At 41.2% G+C, this 17413-nt stretch overlaps 2 protein-coding genes across 2 annotated transcripts in view; both read left to right on the top strand.

Moving 5' to 3' along the window:
• Positions 1–7781, top strand: part of LOC126400156 (sulfotransferase 2B1-like) — a 12272-nt gene extending 4491 nt beyond the window's left edge. The window contains exons 3-6 of the mRNA XM_050060684.1: positions 6273–6399; positions 6829–6923; positions 7079–7259; positions 7493–7781. Coding sequence (XP_049916641.1) covers positions 6273–6399; positions 6829–6923; positions 7079–7259; positions 7493–7602 — 513 coding nt within the window. The 3' untranslated portion in view covers positions 7603–7781. The remainder of the gene's footprint in view (positions 1–6272; positions 6400–6828; positions 6924–7078; positions 7260–7492) is intronic.
• Positions 7782–10724: 2943 nt separating this feature from the next.
• LOC126400157 (sulfotransferase 2B1-like) overlaps positions 10725–17413 on the top strand; it is a 46866-nt gene continuing 40177 nt past the window's right edge. Inside the window, exon 1 of the transcript XR_007570950.1 lies at positions 10725–10905. The gene's annotated coding sequence lies outside the window, so the exon portion shown is untranslated. The remainder of the gene's footprint in view (positions 10906–17413) is intronic.

Below are 17413 nucleotides of genomic sequence, written 5' to 3'. Positions count from 1 at the left end.
AACCATGGCAGAAAAATGGCTACATCCCCGCAAAATCAAACACCGCAAAAGTTAGTAAAGGACGTGTTGAAAACTGCAACCGGAGGTGGTAGGGCGGGACTTCAGCGGGTGGCTCGTTCCACCCAATGAGAGGCTGATCTATGCAGCGAACTTCCGCCCACTCAGACTAATCGATGTGTGACAATATTTTATGTACATCACAAACGTTACATCATTTTCTTCCTGCACTCCATCTCTCCCTTCATGTATGCCAGCAAGCTGAAATCATGTTTGCATGGGGAAAGAAAAAAAATTACCATGGGTCCTTGAAAAGTCATGGAAAAGTTTTGAAATTTCATCCATGAAAATGTGTGGGAACCCTGCTTTTATCATCAAGGCCTTTAAGGAATTAAATTAGTTTTAATTCCTGTGATACAGTTGGATTCAAGAGACACCTTGGAGCTTTGAGTTCAGAGGATTTTACATGTTGGGAAAGATGGAATCCAGTCACACAAACATGGGTGCTTGGGATGTTCAGAAGTGGTTACTACAATGTTCCAAGCACTTGCTCATACAAGGGGAATCTAATATAGAAAAAGTTATTTTATCTTAGCTTTGATGCACCATCCATTATAATACCTTAATGTATATATATATATATATAGGTTAATTGACAAGCAAGAGTGAAAACACTGAATTTCTCCTCAGGGGGATTAATAAAGTAAAGAAACTTAAACTATAAACTATAGCATAATGCACAACATACTATCTTAGGATGGTGTTAGGCTAGCATAAAAACAAAAGAATTGACGTGCTCAACTCACTGTTTGAAAAATCACAGGGTGCCGACCCAAAACTCACAAACTAAATAAATCCTAGCCACATTATTATCCTGTTGTATTTTGAGTTATTTGAGCCAGGCACACAGTCTCCAGTGGCACACTGCAGGTGATCCACTTACATTTTTGTATATTTTTTATATTTTTTGTTCTTTATACCTATTACTCATTATGTCTTGATGAGGTAGATTAGATACTAGTCTGGCTACTGTCTTACATGACACTGGACTTTGAAAGAAAGATGTTTGTTTCCTGTATTTCTCCATAGCTGGGTATCAGCATGTGCACATGTTTGTCATCTGGCATGATTTAATATGTTCAACATGGAACCCATTCGGTCTTGTGGATAGGTGACTCATCTTTTTTTATCTTTTTCTGTCCTTTTTGGTCTTGTAATTTAAGGATACTTTTTTAATTGTTTATTGGTATTGTTTGATCATTGTATTGTGATTATTGCTTGTTTGGCTGATATAGCCATTATATAAGATTTACCTTTAGAGTGATTACACTTTTTTTCATGTCATTATTTATCTGGATGTTTACATAGTATGTATTTATACTTGATCTGTTCAAAAAAATTTTTTGATCAGTCACTGTTGAGATAGTTTTTGACGTACTAAGGATAGTCATCTGATTATTTTAATTTTAATTTAATTGGATTGTAGGCTCAGCATACCTATTGGCCACTCTTTGAGGCCGTTTACACGTACACGGTGATTTTGATAAACGGAGACATCTTCCTTCGTTTGTGCCCTTCGTTTACACGCAAACGGAGATTTCTCCTCTGAAAACGAGTCTTTCTAAAAACTCCGGCCAGAGTGGAGATTTTGGAAAACTCCGGTTGCGCGTTTGCATGTAAACTGAGACAAACAGAGATAAACGGAATTATAGGCAGCCGACGTCACAGTATGCGCCGGAACTTGCGCCTGTGTCAAAAGTGCGACCTATGTTGCTATGGTGACAATGGATACATGGAAGGCTTGAGCTTCTCGTTACACTGCCACCTACAGGTTTGGCATGCTCTTGTGTATATATACACGGGTAAGTGTAAACGAAGATCTTTTTGAAAACGGAGACGGTGAAATGTCCGTTTATGAAAATAGCCGGCCACGTGTAAACAGCCTCTTTGTATTGTCTTTACATCTTGTTCTGTGGATCTTTGGGTCCGATTGGTTGATTGACTGATTCATGCCAGCTGGAGTGATTCAGCAAGGTCCTGTCTGTTAGATATGTGGGCTATACCCACTTTGTGCATTAACGCTGAGGAAAGCCAAGTGCTGAAACGCGTCCGTTTGTGATACTGCTGTGCGTTATTAAAAGACTGATATATATGATATTTGTGAGTGCTGACATTTGGATTTATTTAGTTTGTGAGTTTTGGGTAGGCACCCTGTGATTTTTCAAACGGTGAGTCGAGCACGTCAATTCTTTTGTTTTTGTGAATTGTTTGGGGTGGTGCTCCTCTTTACGCACAGCAGTATGTCTTTTGGAGGAGATCGACAAGTTTACGGAAGCCAGGGCCTCCACCTTCATGTTCTCAGACACGGACAGTGAGAGGATACTTTTTCCTCACAAAGTGTCCCAAGACATCTTGGACTCATCGGACTCATTATCCCAACGCCTAGAGCACTTGAAAAAGAAAGAGACTCGCTATATGCTGCATGGCTCAACTTTATCCCAGTACTGGAGAAACAAAAGAATTCCAAGGGGACTCAGAATTAATAAGGCACCAACACTGGGTAGCAACGACCCAGCTTTCTGCAAGAAATGGTGTGAAGTCTTAAATAAGTGCTCACTGGATTTAATATTGTTGGTGATTGAGCATACGCAGGAAAAGCTATCCAAAACGTGACAGGAAATCTCGGGGTTGCAGTCGGATTTACAATCTAAACTCAGCTCGAAGCAGATGAAAGAGCTGAATGAACGCTGTTCCTCTTTAATTGAATCATACCAGAGGGAACTGTCTGAGATCAAACTCAAGAAGTATCGACGTGACACGCTGGACTACAAGAATGACCAGGTATATCCCTGGCTATCCGGACGCACGGAGAGGGCGCACAGAGCGCGCAGGAGATATGACCGGTCATCCAGTGGGTTGTCTACAGATGAGTCTGGGAATGAAACTACAACCATGTCCAGTCAGCCTCGTTTTTTAGAGTCCACGCGACAGACCATCCACACCAGGGGGGCTAGAAGAGACCGACACGACGGGGCGGCAGGAGGCACAAACAGGTACCCAAAGAGGAGCCAGCGGCCTCCAATATAATTAATTTGTCAAAGAGACAGCTTGATGAACATGAGACTTCTGTATTATCCAGGGGCCTGTCTTTTGTGCCCTCTAAGGAGGCCGATCAGTTTACCACAAAGATTGAACTGTTCAAGTTTTTTCGTACACTCAAATTAAGATCATTCTTCTGCAAAGACCCTGTACTACGCAATTCCCCCAATGTTGTTCCAGAGCGCAGCGTTCCTTCTGTGGACGCGGCATACCGGGACGGGGTGGGAGAGACTGAGGTACGAACTGACAGAAAATTTAAGCCCAAGAGTTCATTTATTCCCCCAGTAACTAACGCTTCTATACAGACATTTTGTCGGCTTGTGGAAAATGATGTTTCTGCTTTATTTTCATTGTCTGATGCTAATAAATGTCATACTAATCTAGTACCACTGGAGAGACGGGCTCTTCAAAACCTTTCTGAAGATGAGTCTATTGTGATACGTAAGGCTGACAAAGGGGGCGCTATAGTATTGCAAAACAAAAATTCCTATTGTACTGAAATTATGAATCAATTAAGCAATGCAGCTTTCTACACACCCTTGAGTTATGATCCCACATCAAAGTTTTCTGGTGAAATTAAAAATATTCTTGATTTGGCAGTAACTAATCGGTCCATATCACAGGATGAATACAAATTTTTGATGCAAGATCATCCTATACGTCCTATTCTTTACACTTTACCTAAGATACACAAAAGTTGTCAGGAACCCATTCCAGGGCGGCCTATTGTATCTGGGATTGGGTCCCTGACTGAGCCTATCTCTCAATTTGTTGATTTTTACATTAAATCTCTTGTAACTCATTTGCCTTCTTATATACAGGACACTTCTGATTTTTTGAGGAAGTTTAAATCTATGAGTGGAATTACTGACTCTGATTGGCTTTGCACTATGGATGTTGCGAGCTTATATACAAATGTGCCCCATAAAGAGGGAATGGAGGCTCTGCATTATTATTTAGATTCAAGAGTACTTGTTAAAGCTGTCTGAAGTTGTCCTCACAAAAAATTATTTCAGGGTTGAAAACACTTTTTATTTACAAAGACAGGGTGTGTCTATGGGCAGTCCATTTAGTCCAAATTATGCAAACTTATTCATGGGGAAGTTTGAAGAGGACCATGTATATAATAACAATTCTTTTTCTGCTCTTGTTAAGTGCTGGTTTAAATATATTGATGATTTATTTTTTGTGTTCACTGGGACTTCAGAAGAACTAGAACTGTTTAGAATATATCTTGATTCTAGAGCTCCCACTATCTCTTTCACACTTAAGGCAAGCAGAGAAACAGTAGCCTTTTAGGATGTGAAAGTTAATAAATCTGAACTGTTACAGACGACTGTCTTTCGAAAAAAGACTGATAGGAATAATTATTTGCATTTCTCGAGCTATCATCCTCATAGCCTAAAAAAAAGTTTGCCTTATAGTCAGCTGTTAAGAATAAAGAGAATCTGCAGCGCTGAGGAGGAGTTTGAGAAACAGGCTGATATCATGTGCGCCTGTTTTCGAGAGAAAGGGTATGATCAGAGTCTGTTGAATTCATGTCTGTCTAGTGTTCGAGGAAAAGATAGGGACAGTTTATTGGTATCTAATCCCCCTCCTCCCAAAAAGCAGCCCCTTATTTTATCAACAACATTTTCTCCGATCTCTCAGCCAATTAAACATATTGTCAAAAAACACTGGCATATTTTGTCTAGTGATCCCGTTGTGGGACATGAGTTTGTGAACCATCCTATATTTGCTACGAAGCAACCTCATAATTTGAGTGACAGACTTGTTAAGAAAGATCTATATGTTAAACCTAAAAAAAAATTTAAGTTCTCCTTCCCCGGGTAATTTCCCTTGTTTGAATTGTATAAGCTGCAACACTATGATTAAAGGAGACCAGTTCACACACCCTCACACAGGCAATAAAATGAGGATCAGGAATATAATCACATGTCGGTCCACACATGTAGTTTACCTGTTGAAATGTCCATGCGGTTTATACTATGTGGGCAAAACGAAAAGAGAACTGAGAATTAGGATTTCTGAACATAAGAGCTGCATCAGAAATGGGGATGAGAGATCTCCGGTTGCCAGGCACTTTAATTTGGCTGGCCATGGACTTTGTAGTTTACGCTTTATGGGGATTGAGCTGGTTAGACCACTTTTGAGAGGAGGGGATAGACAGAAGAAACTTCTCCAGAGAGAAGCTTATTGGATACATCACTTACAAACTGAGCATCCCAGAGGCTTAAATGAAGAACTGGTACTTTCTTGTTTTTTATGAATGTGATTTTTTTATGAATATGTTTTGATCTTGTATATTGCGAACGTAATTTATTTTGTGGATGTCCTGTGTATCATCAGCTGACAGCATTACATGCATACATTAGTTATTGTTAGTATGTAGTTTGACCAGCCTTGTTCCAAGTGGAATATTCATAGGATGACATCCTGCTTACTTTAGATATTGGTGCCTAGATTATGTTCACTGAGTTTCATGCAGATCAGTCAAACTTCCTACAAAGAGATCGATTTTAAGTGTTTTTCAAAAAATTCTAAATGGTGGAAAATCTATATAACCAGAAGTTATGGGTTCTTGGGGCACATTTGTTCCTCATGAGGAGAGGCATCTCTGTGCAAAGTTTCATGTCTCTACGACACACGGGGCATGAGATATGCCCATTCAAAGTTTGCAATTTCAATCGGTTGCTATAGCGCCCCCCCTTTGGCCAATTGATGTAACATTGCTTCATTCGCATCCTCCCATGACCCTCTACCACTGTGCCAAATTTCACATGGATTGACCAAGTCAGTGAGGAGAAAAAAGTGGAACAGACACACGCACACAGACACACCCACAGACAGAGTTTTCATCATTATATAGAAAGATTAAAAAAGCACATACAGTGGTCATTATTTATTAGAACTTAGCCATTATTTATTTTTGTTTGTTTCACCTGTGGTTGTCATGCTATGATAAGAAAAACAGGCCTGCTCTTTCTCTCTTTAGCACGTGGTATAGTCATACAGAGATGTTGACAAGAAATGGCACATTAATGCTGTGTGGCAAAGTAAAGCAGAGCAGATTGCAATGTCATGTCATATTTCACACACAATATTTTTAAGACTGAAAAGGTTTGGGTCTTTAAAAGCTCCATAAATGATTCATGGATGTCCTATCTTCACTGCAGGTTATCTATGTGATGAGGAACCCCAAAGATGTGTTTACATCTTTGTTTCACTACCACGGGATGGCATCCTTCCTGTCAAACACAGGCACACAGAATGAATTCCTCCATAAGTTCCTCGATGGAAAAGGTTGTTCTCGTTGTTACACCACAACATACAGTATTTATGTTATTGACTATATTGACTGTGTGTGTGTGTGTGTGTGTGTGTGTGTGTGTGTGTTTATATGTGGGGGTGGGAGGGGTGGGTTTTCAATATGTATGTATTATTTTTGTTTGTTTTTATTCTGTGAAGCACTTTGTGCTGCATTTTTAATGTATGAAAAGTGCTATACAAATAAAGTTTGATTGATTGATTCATAATACAATAGACATTACAGTAAGTGACAGGAACCCTCAACTAAACTGTATTTTATGAAACAGCTGTGGTCTTTAACCTGATCTATTATGGGTTATGGTCAAAGACCCATGAATGTCAATGCAAAGAAAACACATTTCATAGTTTTCAGGTTCTAATTTGCTCATGATAATGGAATACCTGTGGCCTTCCCCCCTCTAGTCATGTTTGGCTCATGGTTTGATCATGTGAAGAGCTGGCTGAATGCTGAAGATAAAGAGCACATCATGTACATCTCCTATGAAGAGATGATTATGGTGAGATTTAGTAACAATCTTCAAAATAGCCCACTAGAATCTCCTCTGAATATTTTCTTAACAATACTGTCCTCACAAGAATACACAGTCATACACTGAGAATTGAAACACTGAGTACACTGAGTATGAAATGATGTGTGTTCTCTGTGGGGCAGGACCTGAAGGACTCTGTGGCCAGAATCGCTCAGTTCTTGCAGAAATCTCTGGACACTGAGGTGATAGAGAAGATAGCAGACCGATGTTTGTTGAAGAACATGAAGAAGAACAACATGTCAAATTACTCTGTTGTTCCTCGTGAACAGATGGACCAGACAAAGTTTGATTTTCTCAGGAAAGGTGAGTTCCAATAAATAATACATTTACAGTACATGTTCAATTCCACTGTTATTGGATATGATCTATGGAGCTTAGAAACACTGGCAGGCAATGACTACCTACACAATACTACTGCACACTCAAATATCATACTGTATTTCTATTGAGCAAAACGATAATTTAAAAGAGAAACCGTTTCATGTACCTTTCCTTCATATGTAATCTGATTCCTTGTTTTGCATATTGCGTTTCAGGGATTGTTGGAGACTGGAAAAACCAACTAACAGTGGCAGAAGCAGAGTACTTTGATGCTGTTTACAAAGACAAAATGAAAGATGTCAAATATAAATTTGTATGGGATTAAAACTAACGAATAAAAGTCTTTTCACTATATTGTGATGCACCAAAATCTTATTATCTTTCTCACTGACAGACCATTAGAGTCTCCCCTCTTATTCTTTAATGACTGTCAACGGTTTTTGCATTTTTGTGTCGGCCACCATAGTTAGCAGCCCCTTCATGATGAGAGCATCAGAGTAACACAGATTTACACTTGCACACACTTGCAGGTTCTTCGGCTTGTCTTCAGGGACTGCTTTACATTTTGCAAGCCACCAGATGGCGCTTTGTTTGCTGCATTTGAAGCCCTAAAGCTTCAGTCTTTTACGACACAAATAGAAAGAACGCCCAAAGCTTCATAGCAGGCTTCATTTGCCCATCCCTGCCTATAAATAAAAATACAATAGCAATTTACCATACATTCATCATATAGAACATTGTGCTAACTGTTGCATTTTTTTTATTTCAGTGGTTCATTTCCTCAATACTACGACCAATGTATTTACTTGTTTAAGAGATTCAAATTTTTTAAAAAAAGGACAAATTTTGATTTGGTTCAGTTTGGTCTGTAAACTTCAAAACACTTTCAGTTATATACAGAAGATTTAAAGAATCTTAAGGATAGCCTAAAGGACCTGAACAAAGTCAAGTCAAAGTAAAATATGATACATTGTTTTAAGTATTAACTTTGTATGTATGCATTTACTGTGTCATAAGCAAATGAAAAACATATGTTAAAGGAATATGTCACCCTCAAATGATTATTTGTGTATTAATTACTCACCTTGTGCTGTGTTCAACTTGTTAAGAAAACTTTGTTTAATAAAATGACACCAAAACATCCATTTACAAACTCCAAGTCTGATTTATCCAGTCATATGCTCAGTTCTTTCCAAACACTGTCCTGGGTGTACCTCGGGGATAGGCTCCAGCCCCCCTGCGACTCTCAAGAGGATAAGCGGTTACGAAGATGGATGGATGGGATTTTATTGCAGTCCTTTGGAAGGTGGAAATGGGGGAAGATCTCCTGGAGGTTTTGTCAGTGGAGGTGATAATGTTGGACAAGTGGCTAAGTGTGGAAGGGTTGGAGCAAGGCAGAAGAAAGGAGGTTTGTTTGATCTGATGACGGTGGGATTCATGATGGTGTCCATAACATAGGGGCCCAATTAATGGGGCATAAGTTTCATAGAATCAGTTGTCAGGGGAAGATCTTTTGAGGAAAGCCAAACACTCTGACCTGGTTAGTAATTGTGGGCTCAAGTTCAGTGGTGGTCAGCAATGCGCTGGTTGCTGTCAGCTGTCAGCTGTGCGCAGTAAGGCCACCCATGTATCCATCCACCCTATGGCAACGGCGGAGTTGGCCCTGGGGCAAGGGCACAGTGAAGTTGTCACCATGAGGAAGGAACAGAGGTGGCCAGAAACAAAACCACATTCCGATGGCAACAGGGGTTGAATGGATTTTTGGAGGAAGGAGGAAGAAGGAAGGATTTTTGGCAGTGATGCTGCGCCCAGGTCTTGGTTGGCCCGCTCCGTTGGTCCGTAGATGGTAACCAGAAGATAAAGTAGATATTAAAGCTTGACAGTGGGTCAGTGGGTAGTCCATGGCGGCCAACTACACGATTAACCCGGAGGCTGGTTGTTTCAAAGGCTGTGGGGAGCTTAGGGAGAGCCACAAAATGTACCAATATGGAAAAACATGTCCACTATGGTGGGTTTAACTGTATTTGTGAGGATGGAAGTCTAGAGATGATGTCAAGTGCTATGTGTAACCAAAGTTCGGTGGGAAAGGGCAAGGGATCGAGCAGGCCTGCAAAAGAGCACTAACCTTGAGTGAAAACTTTGAGGTAGATAATGAGGCCCGGGTGTCAGCATTTATGGAGGGCCACCAGCAGGGACAAGATGCAACTCATGCCAAGATGACCAGGAGCTGTGGACCCATTGAAGAACCTAAGAGCAGACAGTGTCAAGCACAAAAAGACAGCTACGAGGGCCATTACCCTTTTTGACAGGTTTTAAGGTGATTTACGAGCACACACTTACTGATAGTTGTTTGAAGAGCTCAACATCTCTCTATTTATAATGACTTTAGTTGTTCTTTTATATCAGGCATGTTAGAATGTTACATACCTTGACATGTTTCAGCGGAAACTTCCGTCTTCCTCAGAAGTGTCACTTCAGTGTAACGATGTACCTTAAAATGACTCAAAGTCCACTCACTGGAACCTCATGTGAAGTATAATCTAAACAAAACACAAAGATCTCTGTGTGCACAGCTGTGCTCAGAAATGTTAACATTAGCCTCAGAGATCTGAAGGCTGAAGGCCACACCAGAAGATGACAGAATTTGTTTGCTGTGTAATTTAGATGAAGTTGACAATGAGGTTCATTTCTTGTTTTACTGTCCAGAATATGAAGATGTAAGGGATGTACTTTTCAGTAAAATTATCCTTATTTATGTTGATTTCTTTTGGTTGGATGATTATGAAAAATTTGAGTTTTGTTTCAGAGGGGGAACCTTTTTTGTGACTGAATTTCTTTGCCTGGGGTGGGATAGAAAGCAGAGTATTTTGTTCGAGTACAATTACATGTACTTTGGATTGCTCACTGCATTGTCATGGTAATGGTGTCTTAAAACCCATGAGGGTTGGGCTCACGTTTGTTGCATGACAACAAAACAAAGAAAGAATTCTGTGGGTGTGCACCAGAAAAACTAGGCGGGCTACATTTAGTTATCCTATGTTTTTGTCCTTACATCCCCTCTGCTATCACCTATTACTATCTCAGCGCATGTGCTTTCTTTTTGTTAACAGTAGCTGATAGTTACAGGCCAACGCCGAAAACCTGAGCTTCAGGTCAATCATCATTTAGACCAGTAAAAGGATAACACAGTGATGCTCATTTTTGTTTGTACGAACTAACACCTTGAAAATTCAACAGACATGAAATCACCTCTGAAACATATTGACTGTGCATCTGTGAGAGTATTATTAGTAGTATCACCCAATACAGCTGAATACACAGCTGTTTGTTGCTAGAAAAGATAGCTCTTGTGTTAACCATAGAGTATTTTAGTGAAGATACATGCATACAGTAATAGTTTTAGCAGTCATACAGGTTTAGTCAGTTGAGTAACAAGAACACTGCCTATTCCTGGCTGACACTACTGGCATCTACTCATTTTAGCTCTGAGCCATGACTGAGGCAGATTTATACACAGTTTACAAAGGGATCTATTTCCATTCAAAGGCGAACACTCAAAACTTCAAATACTTTGAGGAGTTTTCTTTTCGGCCAGATGATATCATCATCGCAACGTATCCCAAGTCAGGTAAGCAGTTGTTCTTGCTTGACTAGTGTTTGCATCATCATGCAACATTTATTATTTTCTATATCTTAAAGAATCTGAAAAGTACTCACATTTTCTCGGTCTAAATGTAGACTATTGTTGAATCTTATTCTCAGACTAGCTTTGAGTGTAGTATGACTTAGTGGGATGGTGCTATTAGATTTGCTGAAACTTGTGCAAATAAAAACAGAAGCTTGTAAAAGTAAGTTAGGAATGGTCATTACCACAAAAGTTGGTGTCGATACCAAGTAAAACCAGGGCCAGAATCCCCTACGTTAACTGTTTAAAGCAGTTCATTTAATATAATGTAGGGGAGAGTGGCATGTCATGATATACGAGGTGAATGCATTGTTAATCTTTTTTGGGCCTTTTTGCCTTCATTGTATTGGACAGAGTGAAAGGGGGTGAGAAAGAGAGAGCGGGGGGTGACATGCAGAAACGATCGCAAGCCGGAGTCGAACCTGCGACTGCTGCAGCGAGGCATCACCTCCGTACATGGGGCGCCGGCACAACCCACTGCTCTACCAACGCCCCGGAAATTAGATTTCTTGAAGTTCTCCTTTTTTTTTCTTCCACACCATAAACCCTAATTTGCTCACTCAACTCAAAAGTTTCTTGGAGACAGCTTGCACTCAATACTTTTAGTTTAGTACAATACAGGAATTTAAACACAAAATAAATTTGTCACATGACCTTTGTTTGAGACATTTTATGTCAGTTTAACATAACTTTTTTTGTTGTTGTTTGAGCATTTAATTCCATGTCATATGATGATAAAAACATTGAGTACACATTTTAAAACCTTTTTTTATATTATACAACCTGAGGTTTCTCAATTGCGAGACTAATATAAGGCAATTTTGAACTGGGAAATGCTCTTTATTTCACCTTAGCACAACTTCATGTTAGCCACTAAGGGCCGAATTCACAAAAGGATTGTGTGGCTTTTGTGGCCACTAAACCAGTAAAAATGGAGCAAACAGAAACCGTCAAATTCACAAAGCACGCGCAGAGGGTGAAATGCTCCACTAACTGCGCTGCCAAGCAGATTGCGTCTTGGTGCTCTGGTGTTATTTGCACATATTTAAATGAGGTAATATGCATATATTTGGCGCAAAAATTGCCCCTTTCTATGCAAATGAGCGTCATTGATAAACAACTTCTAATTCACTAACACCAGCGCTAATAGCCACACACAGTTTGAGTGAAGTAAATAACGTCTTTAGAAAGCTGGTGCAAACTGGGCGCTCCTCTGTGGAAGCCTCTCGCCCAGACTTTCCAGTGATCGTGGCAGCAGTGATCATCTGTTAAATCAGTCTGTAAATAATATTTTGACATTATTATTATAATCATTATTACTTTAATGGCATCCGAAGATATTGATGCGTTGAACAGGTGACAGTCTGCGGTCGTTCTCAAAACGCACTTCTGTCACGCACTTCAAAAGCAACTTTCAATAATTTATTTTACGAAACGGGGGAAACAAACGTGAACAAAAACGGTTCCATAATTCATATTAAATTCAAAAGATAACGAAAAAACAGCTACAAGTGAGAGGGAATAGTGATAAAGTGGTCAAACTTGGTCAAATCCACAGCCTCAACCCATCCGACACTGTTAGACTGACTCACCAGCAGACATCACTACATGAGGGTATACAGTATTCAGTACTTTGCCAAACAAAGTCTGCCATTGTTCTGCCACGGTGTTCTTGGCGCAAAGCCAGCATTTATACTTTGCCATGTGTGGCTTATTGCAATCAGGGGCAAATCAGGGGCAAACTGCACTCAGCTGCCAAACTTTGTGGGCGTGTTTGCGCTGGTATATCATTAGCGCAATATCCTTTGTGAATAGGACGTTAAGACGGAGCAAACTGCGGGTGCAAATGAAGTGCAATTCAAGGTGCTATCAGCGGCCGCAGTTCATTCTTTGTGAATTCGGCCCTAACTGTGTATATGACTTAACTCATGGTGCAAACTTAGCCTTGGACCAAGACGTTCATGCAATGAACATCTTGGTCCAAGGCTAGGTGCAAACTGTCACCACAACTGTAACCTGAAGACAAATAAGTCGAGGCACTGCTGGTTCGCATACAGGTGCTATTTGGATACTTAAGATGTACTGTATTAATTCCATATTGTGAAGGGTTCATTGCATGAGTGAAGCGTACTCCCAATCAAACAAGAAAAAAACAACTGGTAAAAACACAGAATAAAGCAGTTTCATGTTACAAATCACTGTATCTCTGACGCTGTTTGGCATCTCAGAAACAGGCGGCTCGCCCAACACAAGCTATTGTATGCCCGCCCCTTTTGTCAGATTACTTAACGTGTGCTCACCTTTTTGTGATTTAGACGTTCAGGAGGTTTTTATCATGAGCCGTATTATCCACAGAGGTCTCCTCCTTTCCAAAACAAATTGAACCAGTGATTTAAACTGGTAAATTTACTGAATAAAGCAGTTTCGCAATACAAAACTGTATATTTCCTACATGGTTTCATATGTCGATGGGGGCGGCTCGTCCATTACCTGTCAATGTGTGCTCATCTTTTTTCTCCGACAACTGAAGATCTAGATGTTCAGGAGGTTTTAGTAGGAGCCGAGGCGTTTCCTCTCCAAAACAAACAGACCCAGTGATTTAAACTGGTAAAAACACTGAATAAAACAGTTCCAAATTACAAACCAAAACTGCTCATTGCAGTTGGGCTTGTAAGTACAGAGGTCAACACAAAAATGTGAATGGCCTTATCTGGAGCCAGTGTTTGGTTTGTCCATTTTGGGCTACTGTAGAAACATGGTTGTGCAACATGGTGATATCCATAAACAACGACCCCCTCCCTATGTCGCTATAAACAGCTCGTTCTGTGGTAAGAAAGACACAACTGTTCTTATTTTCACATGATTATACACTAAAGAAAACAAACTTATTATATTCTATTTCTGCCAATATATCCCCCTAAATCGTATACACACTGAATCTTTAAGGCAATGCCTGACGATAAAATGTGCCGTTGTTATCTTGCTAGCAAGCTAACATTAGCATTTGCATTTTCATTTGCGATACCAAATGATCACAGAATTAACCCAGTCAACAAAGAGATGGCTTCTACCTGACAACAGTAAAGTGGTAGTGAAAAATACTGTACATATGTATATCTGTACAATCCTTCAATGTTCATCCCAGTACTCGGTCGACATTTCAAAAATTTGAAATGTTTGTGGTCCAGCCCCTTTATTTACATAGGCAACATGGTGAGGCTGGGAAGTGTCCACCGTTCCACACTCAACATTTTGACTGTATGAGTGGACCATCCAGGTACTCATAGTGCACTGCATCTTGCCATACCTCTCAGTGTGACCACACCTGTTTACTCAAAATAGCAAGTACAGAAGTGAGTACAGAAGCATCGGATTTGAGCAGTGTTGTGCTGTTACTGAAAAATAGTAACTAGTTACCATTACTAGTTACTTCATTAAAAAGTAACTCAGTTAGTAACTCAGTTACTTAAACCAAAAAGTAATGCGTTACTGAGAAAAGTAACTTTTTAGTTACTCCCCCCACCCCCCCAAAAATAACTTGACTCTGGTCTAGGCTCGCCATCACGCCATGACCTTGACGCACGCACACTAGTGTCATCTATACTCTGAGTACGTCTTGACTGTAGATGACTGAGTGGGGACGCTAGAGGGCGCTAGGTGCTTTTCTTTTTTGCAGTGTAGTTTTTCTAAGCCACAAACAAGACAACATTGCTAAGAAGGATCATGTTTTGGGAAACTCAGCCCTGCAGCCCAAAACATTTCCTAACTGTATTGGCTCGTAGCTACAGTACATCGCCTAAGCGACAGCGGATGGGGTTTAACCAAGGGACTGTTAAGGCCCGAACATACTCGGGCGGAACGTATGCGGAACGGACTCCGCGAGGAATGTCCGCAGTCGGGCTTTCATAGTCGAGCGCACTTCCACGTTGTAGTTTCCTGTAAAAATGTCTGTGAAAAATCCCCACGATGGGAAAAATACATGCCGAGCAGTCACTGGTGCGCGGAGCGGAGTCCGTGTGGTCGTAAAATCTGAGCTTTGTGTGTACAGGGCTTGCGGACATCCGCTTTGAGTCCACGCGGACCTCCGCGGAGTCCGTTCCGTGTATGTTCCGCCCGAGTATGTTCGGGCCTTTAGACTACAACTTAACAAAACTACGGTATAGGAAACATGGAACCGTCTTCTACAGTGGAGTCACTCGCTGTCAGGCAGCTAAACATTTTACAACTACGGTACTTGCATACAAATATGGAAAATGAGCTAAAGAGAACATTTGAAGAGCTACATGATGATGTCGAGTCTGTCGCCCACCGTGTCTGTCCACAACAAAAGCCTCCTCGGGACAACAATGGATATCACGTCACTGGATATAACGTTACTGGGACTAAAAATCTACAGAAGCGCTATCCGCTTAATGTAACGTTACAGCACTGTGGTGAGGCCAGCAGGTCGATAGTTACTTCAGAGATGGTGAGAGCAGTGTTTAATTTGTAATTAGGGGAACACTTTGGGCCTCTGAGAGAGCAGTGTTCCCCACTCCCAAAAGTGGTGGAAAACTTTTTTAAGCGGCACCCGAGCCGCCTCACTGCACAACTCCGAATGGAATGGTTGTGACATCTAGTGTTGTCACGGTACCAAAATTGGGACCCNTCACATACCTGTGTGCCGCCATGGCTCGGTTGTCCAGGTACTACTGGGCAGTCATGACGCTAACGAAAGAGGAAATTAGGCCACTGGACCTGGAGTCGGACTTCTCTGTCGCCGGTAAGTCGTTATCTTGCGCCGCGGAGCCGCCGTAGGCTATTTGACCGCCGTATTCCTGTCTGTGACCCCTGTTCAACCCACAACCGGCCGGATTCGCCTTTCGTTTCTGCTGCTGGTTGAAATCTGTACTCGACAGTGTGCTGAATGATTTATTTTGCTCGCACAAAACTATTTGCAGTCGCAAATGCGAGTAAAATGCTTGCAAGTAGAGCTCTGTGGAAAACAAATCACTGCCAACAAGTAAAAAGAAATAAATAATAACTTTCTAATATGTCTGATTCCAGCTAAAGGTAAACACAGACGTTCATTTCTCCTTTCCGTTATGTTGTCAGATAATTACACTAACAATACGAGCCTTTCTGTGTGAAAAAAAAGCACTTAGTGGACGTATTTTGACGTTGTTTGACGCTGTCTGAGTGCCCTATTATTTAGTATAGTGCGTGCTCACGGGCTGCAGGCAGGTCAGCCCTAGCTTCGTACTGGAGAAATGTCAAATACTGAACATCCTATCACTCATTTAGACAAAAGTAGATCGGAAAATAGGACCCAGGGTGAAAAAAAACGTTAGTTCCCCTTTAAACGATTTCATCTTCTCTTGGCCTCCCGCCCCCTGAAGAGTCCAAGAGCATGGTCGTCCTCGATTATCATTGCCTTAGTTTACAGGTGCAGTTTGCTCTTAGTCACAATTCAGTTTTTCATTAATCCAAAACTCTGTGTATGTGTGAGAGACAGGAGGGAGAGAGAGAGAGAAAATAAAGAGAGAGAGAGAGAGATGTTTTCAGAGTACCTTGTGGCTAAACTCAATGTTTGCCCGTCAGCTTTCTCAATAGGACTGCAATATTGTCTTCACCTCCCTGCTCCCTTCGCTGTTGAAACTTGTTGGTGGCTGCCCCGTCGGCCCGGCCTGGTTACTGGAGAGTGAGTACTCTTGCATCGGAGGGTGTGGAGCCGCGCTGATGCTGCCAGTATGGCGGGTGGATAGTGCCACGGTAATACTACCGCAGGAGACTCTCGTGTGGTATGGCGGGTGGATAGTGCCACGGTACTCCTACCGCAGGAGACTCTCGTGTGACATCAACGTCTGAACTGGCTGACTGACTCCGTCGCCAGTGCAAGTCGTCGTTGATAAGTACGTCGCCACACCTACGCCGTCGCCAGTGCAAGTCGTTGTTGATAAGTACGTCGCCATACCTACGCCGTGCCATGCAAGTCTAATTACACAGTGCCAGTAGAGTGAAACTGCGAGTGTTTGTTGGTGCGTGAGGGAAAAAGCAGTGCGCGTGGGAATTTATTTATGAAAAACCGTCTAAACTATTAATTTTTTTTCAAATTCTAGAGCTAACACATGGAAACGAGCGCTGACTGGTTTGGGAGAAGAGAGGGAAAAACCAATACTTGATTTAAAAACAAATCAGACAAGAACAAAAGTTGGAGGTTCTTTGTGTTTGCCTCTCGCCATGAGAAGTACCTCAACTGAATACATACGTCATGGTCAAAAGAGTAATATAACAATACAGGACACTTTTGAGGCCCTAAACTGTGGAGCCTGTGGCTTAATAATTTAATCTAACTTTATTAACCCCAGTCAGTCGAACCAGTTGTGATCTATAACAACAAGAGCCTTTATTTGGCCTTGATAGAAGAGATATGTGACGAGGTAATCTATATTCTCTTGCTCCTCTGATCCTG

Source organism: Epinephelus moara, chromosome 13, assembly GCF_006386435.1.
Source record: "Epinephelus moara isolate mb chromosome 13, YSFRI_EMoa_1.0, whole genome shotgun sequence".
In the NCBI taxonomy this organism is placed as follows: Eukaryota; Metazoa; Chordata; class Actinopteri; order Perciformes; family Serranidae; genus Epinephelus; species Epinephelus moara.
This window is presented reverse-complemented; position numbering and strand designations above follow the sequence as displayed.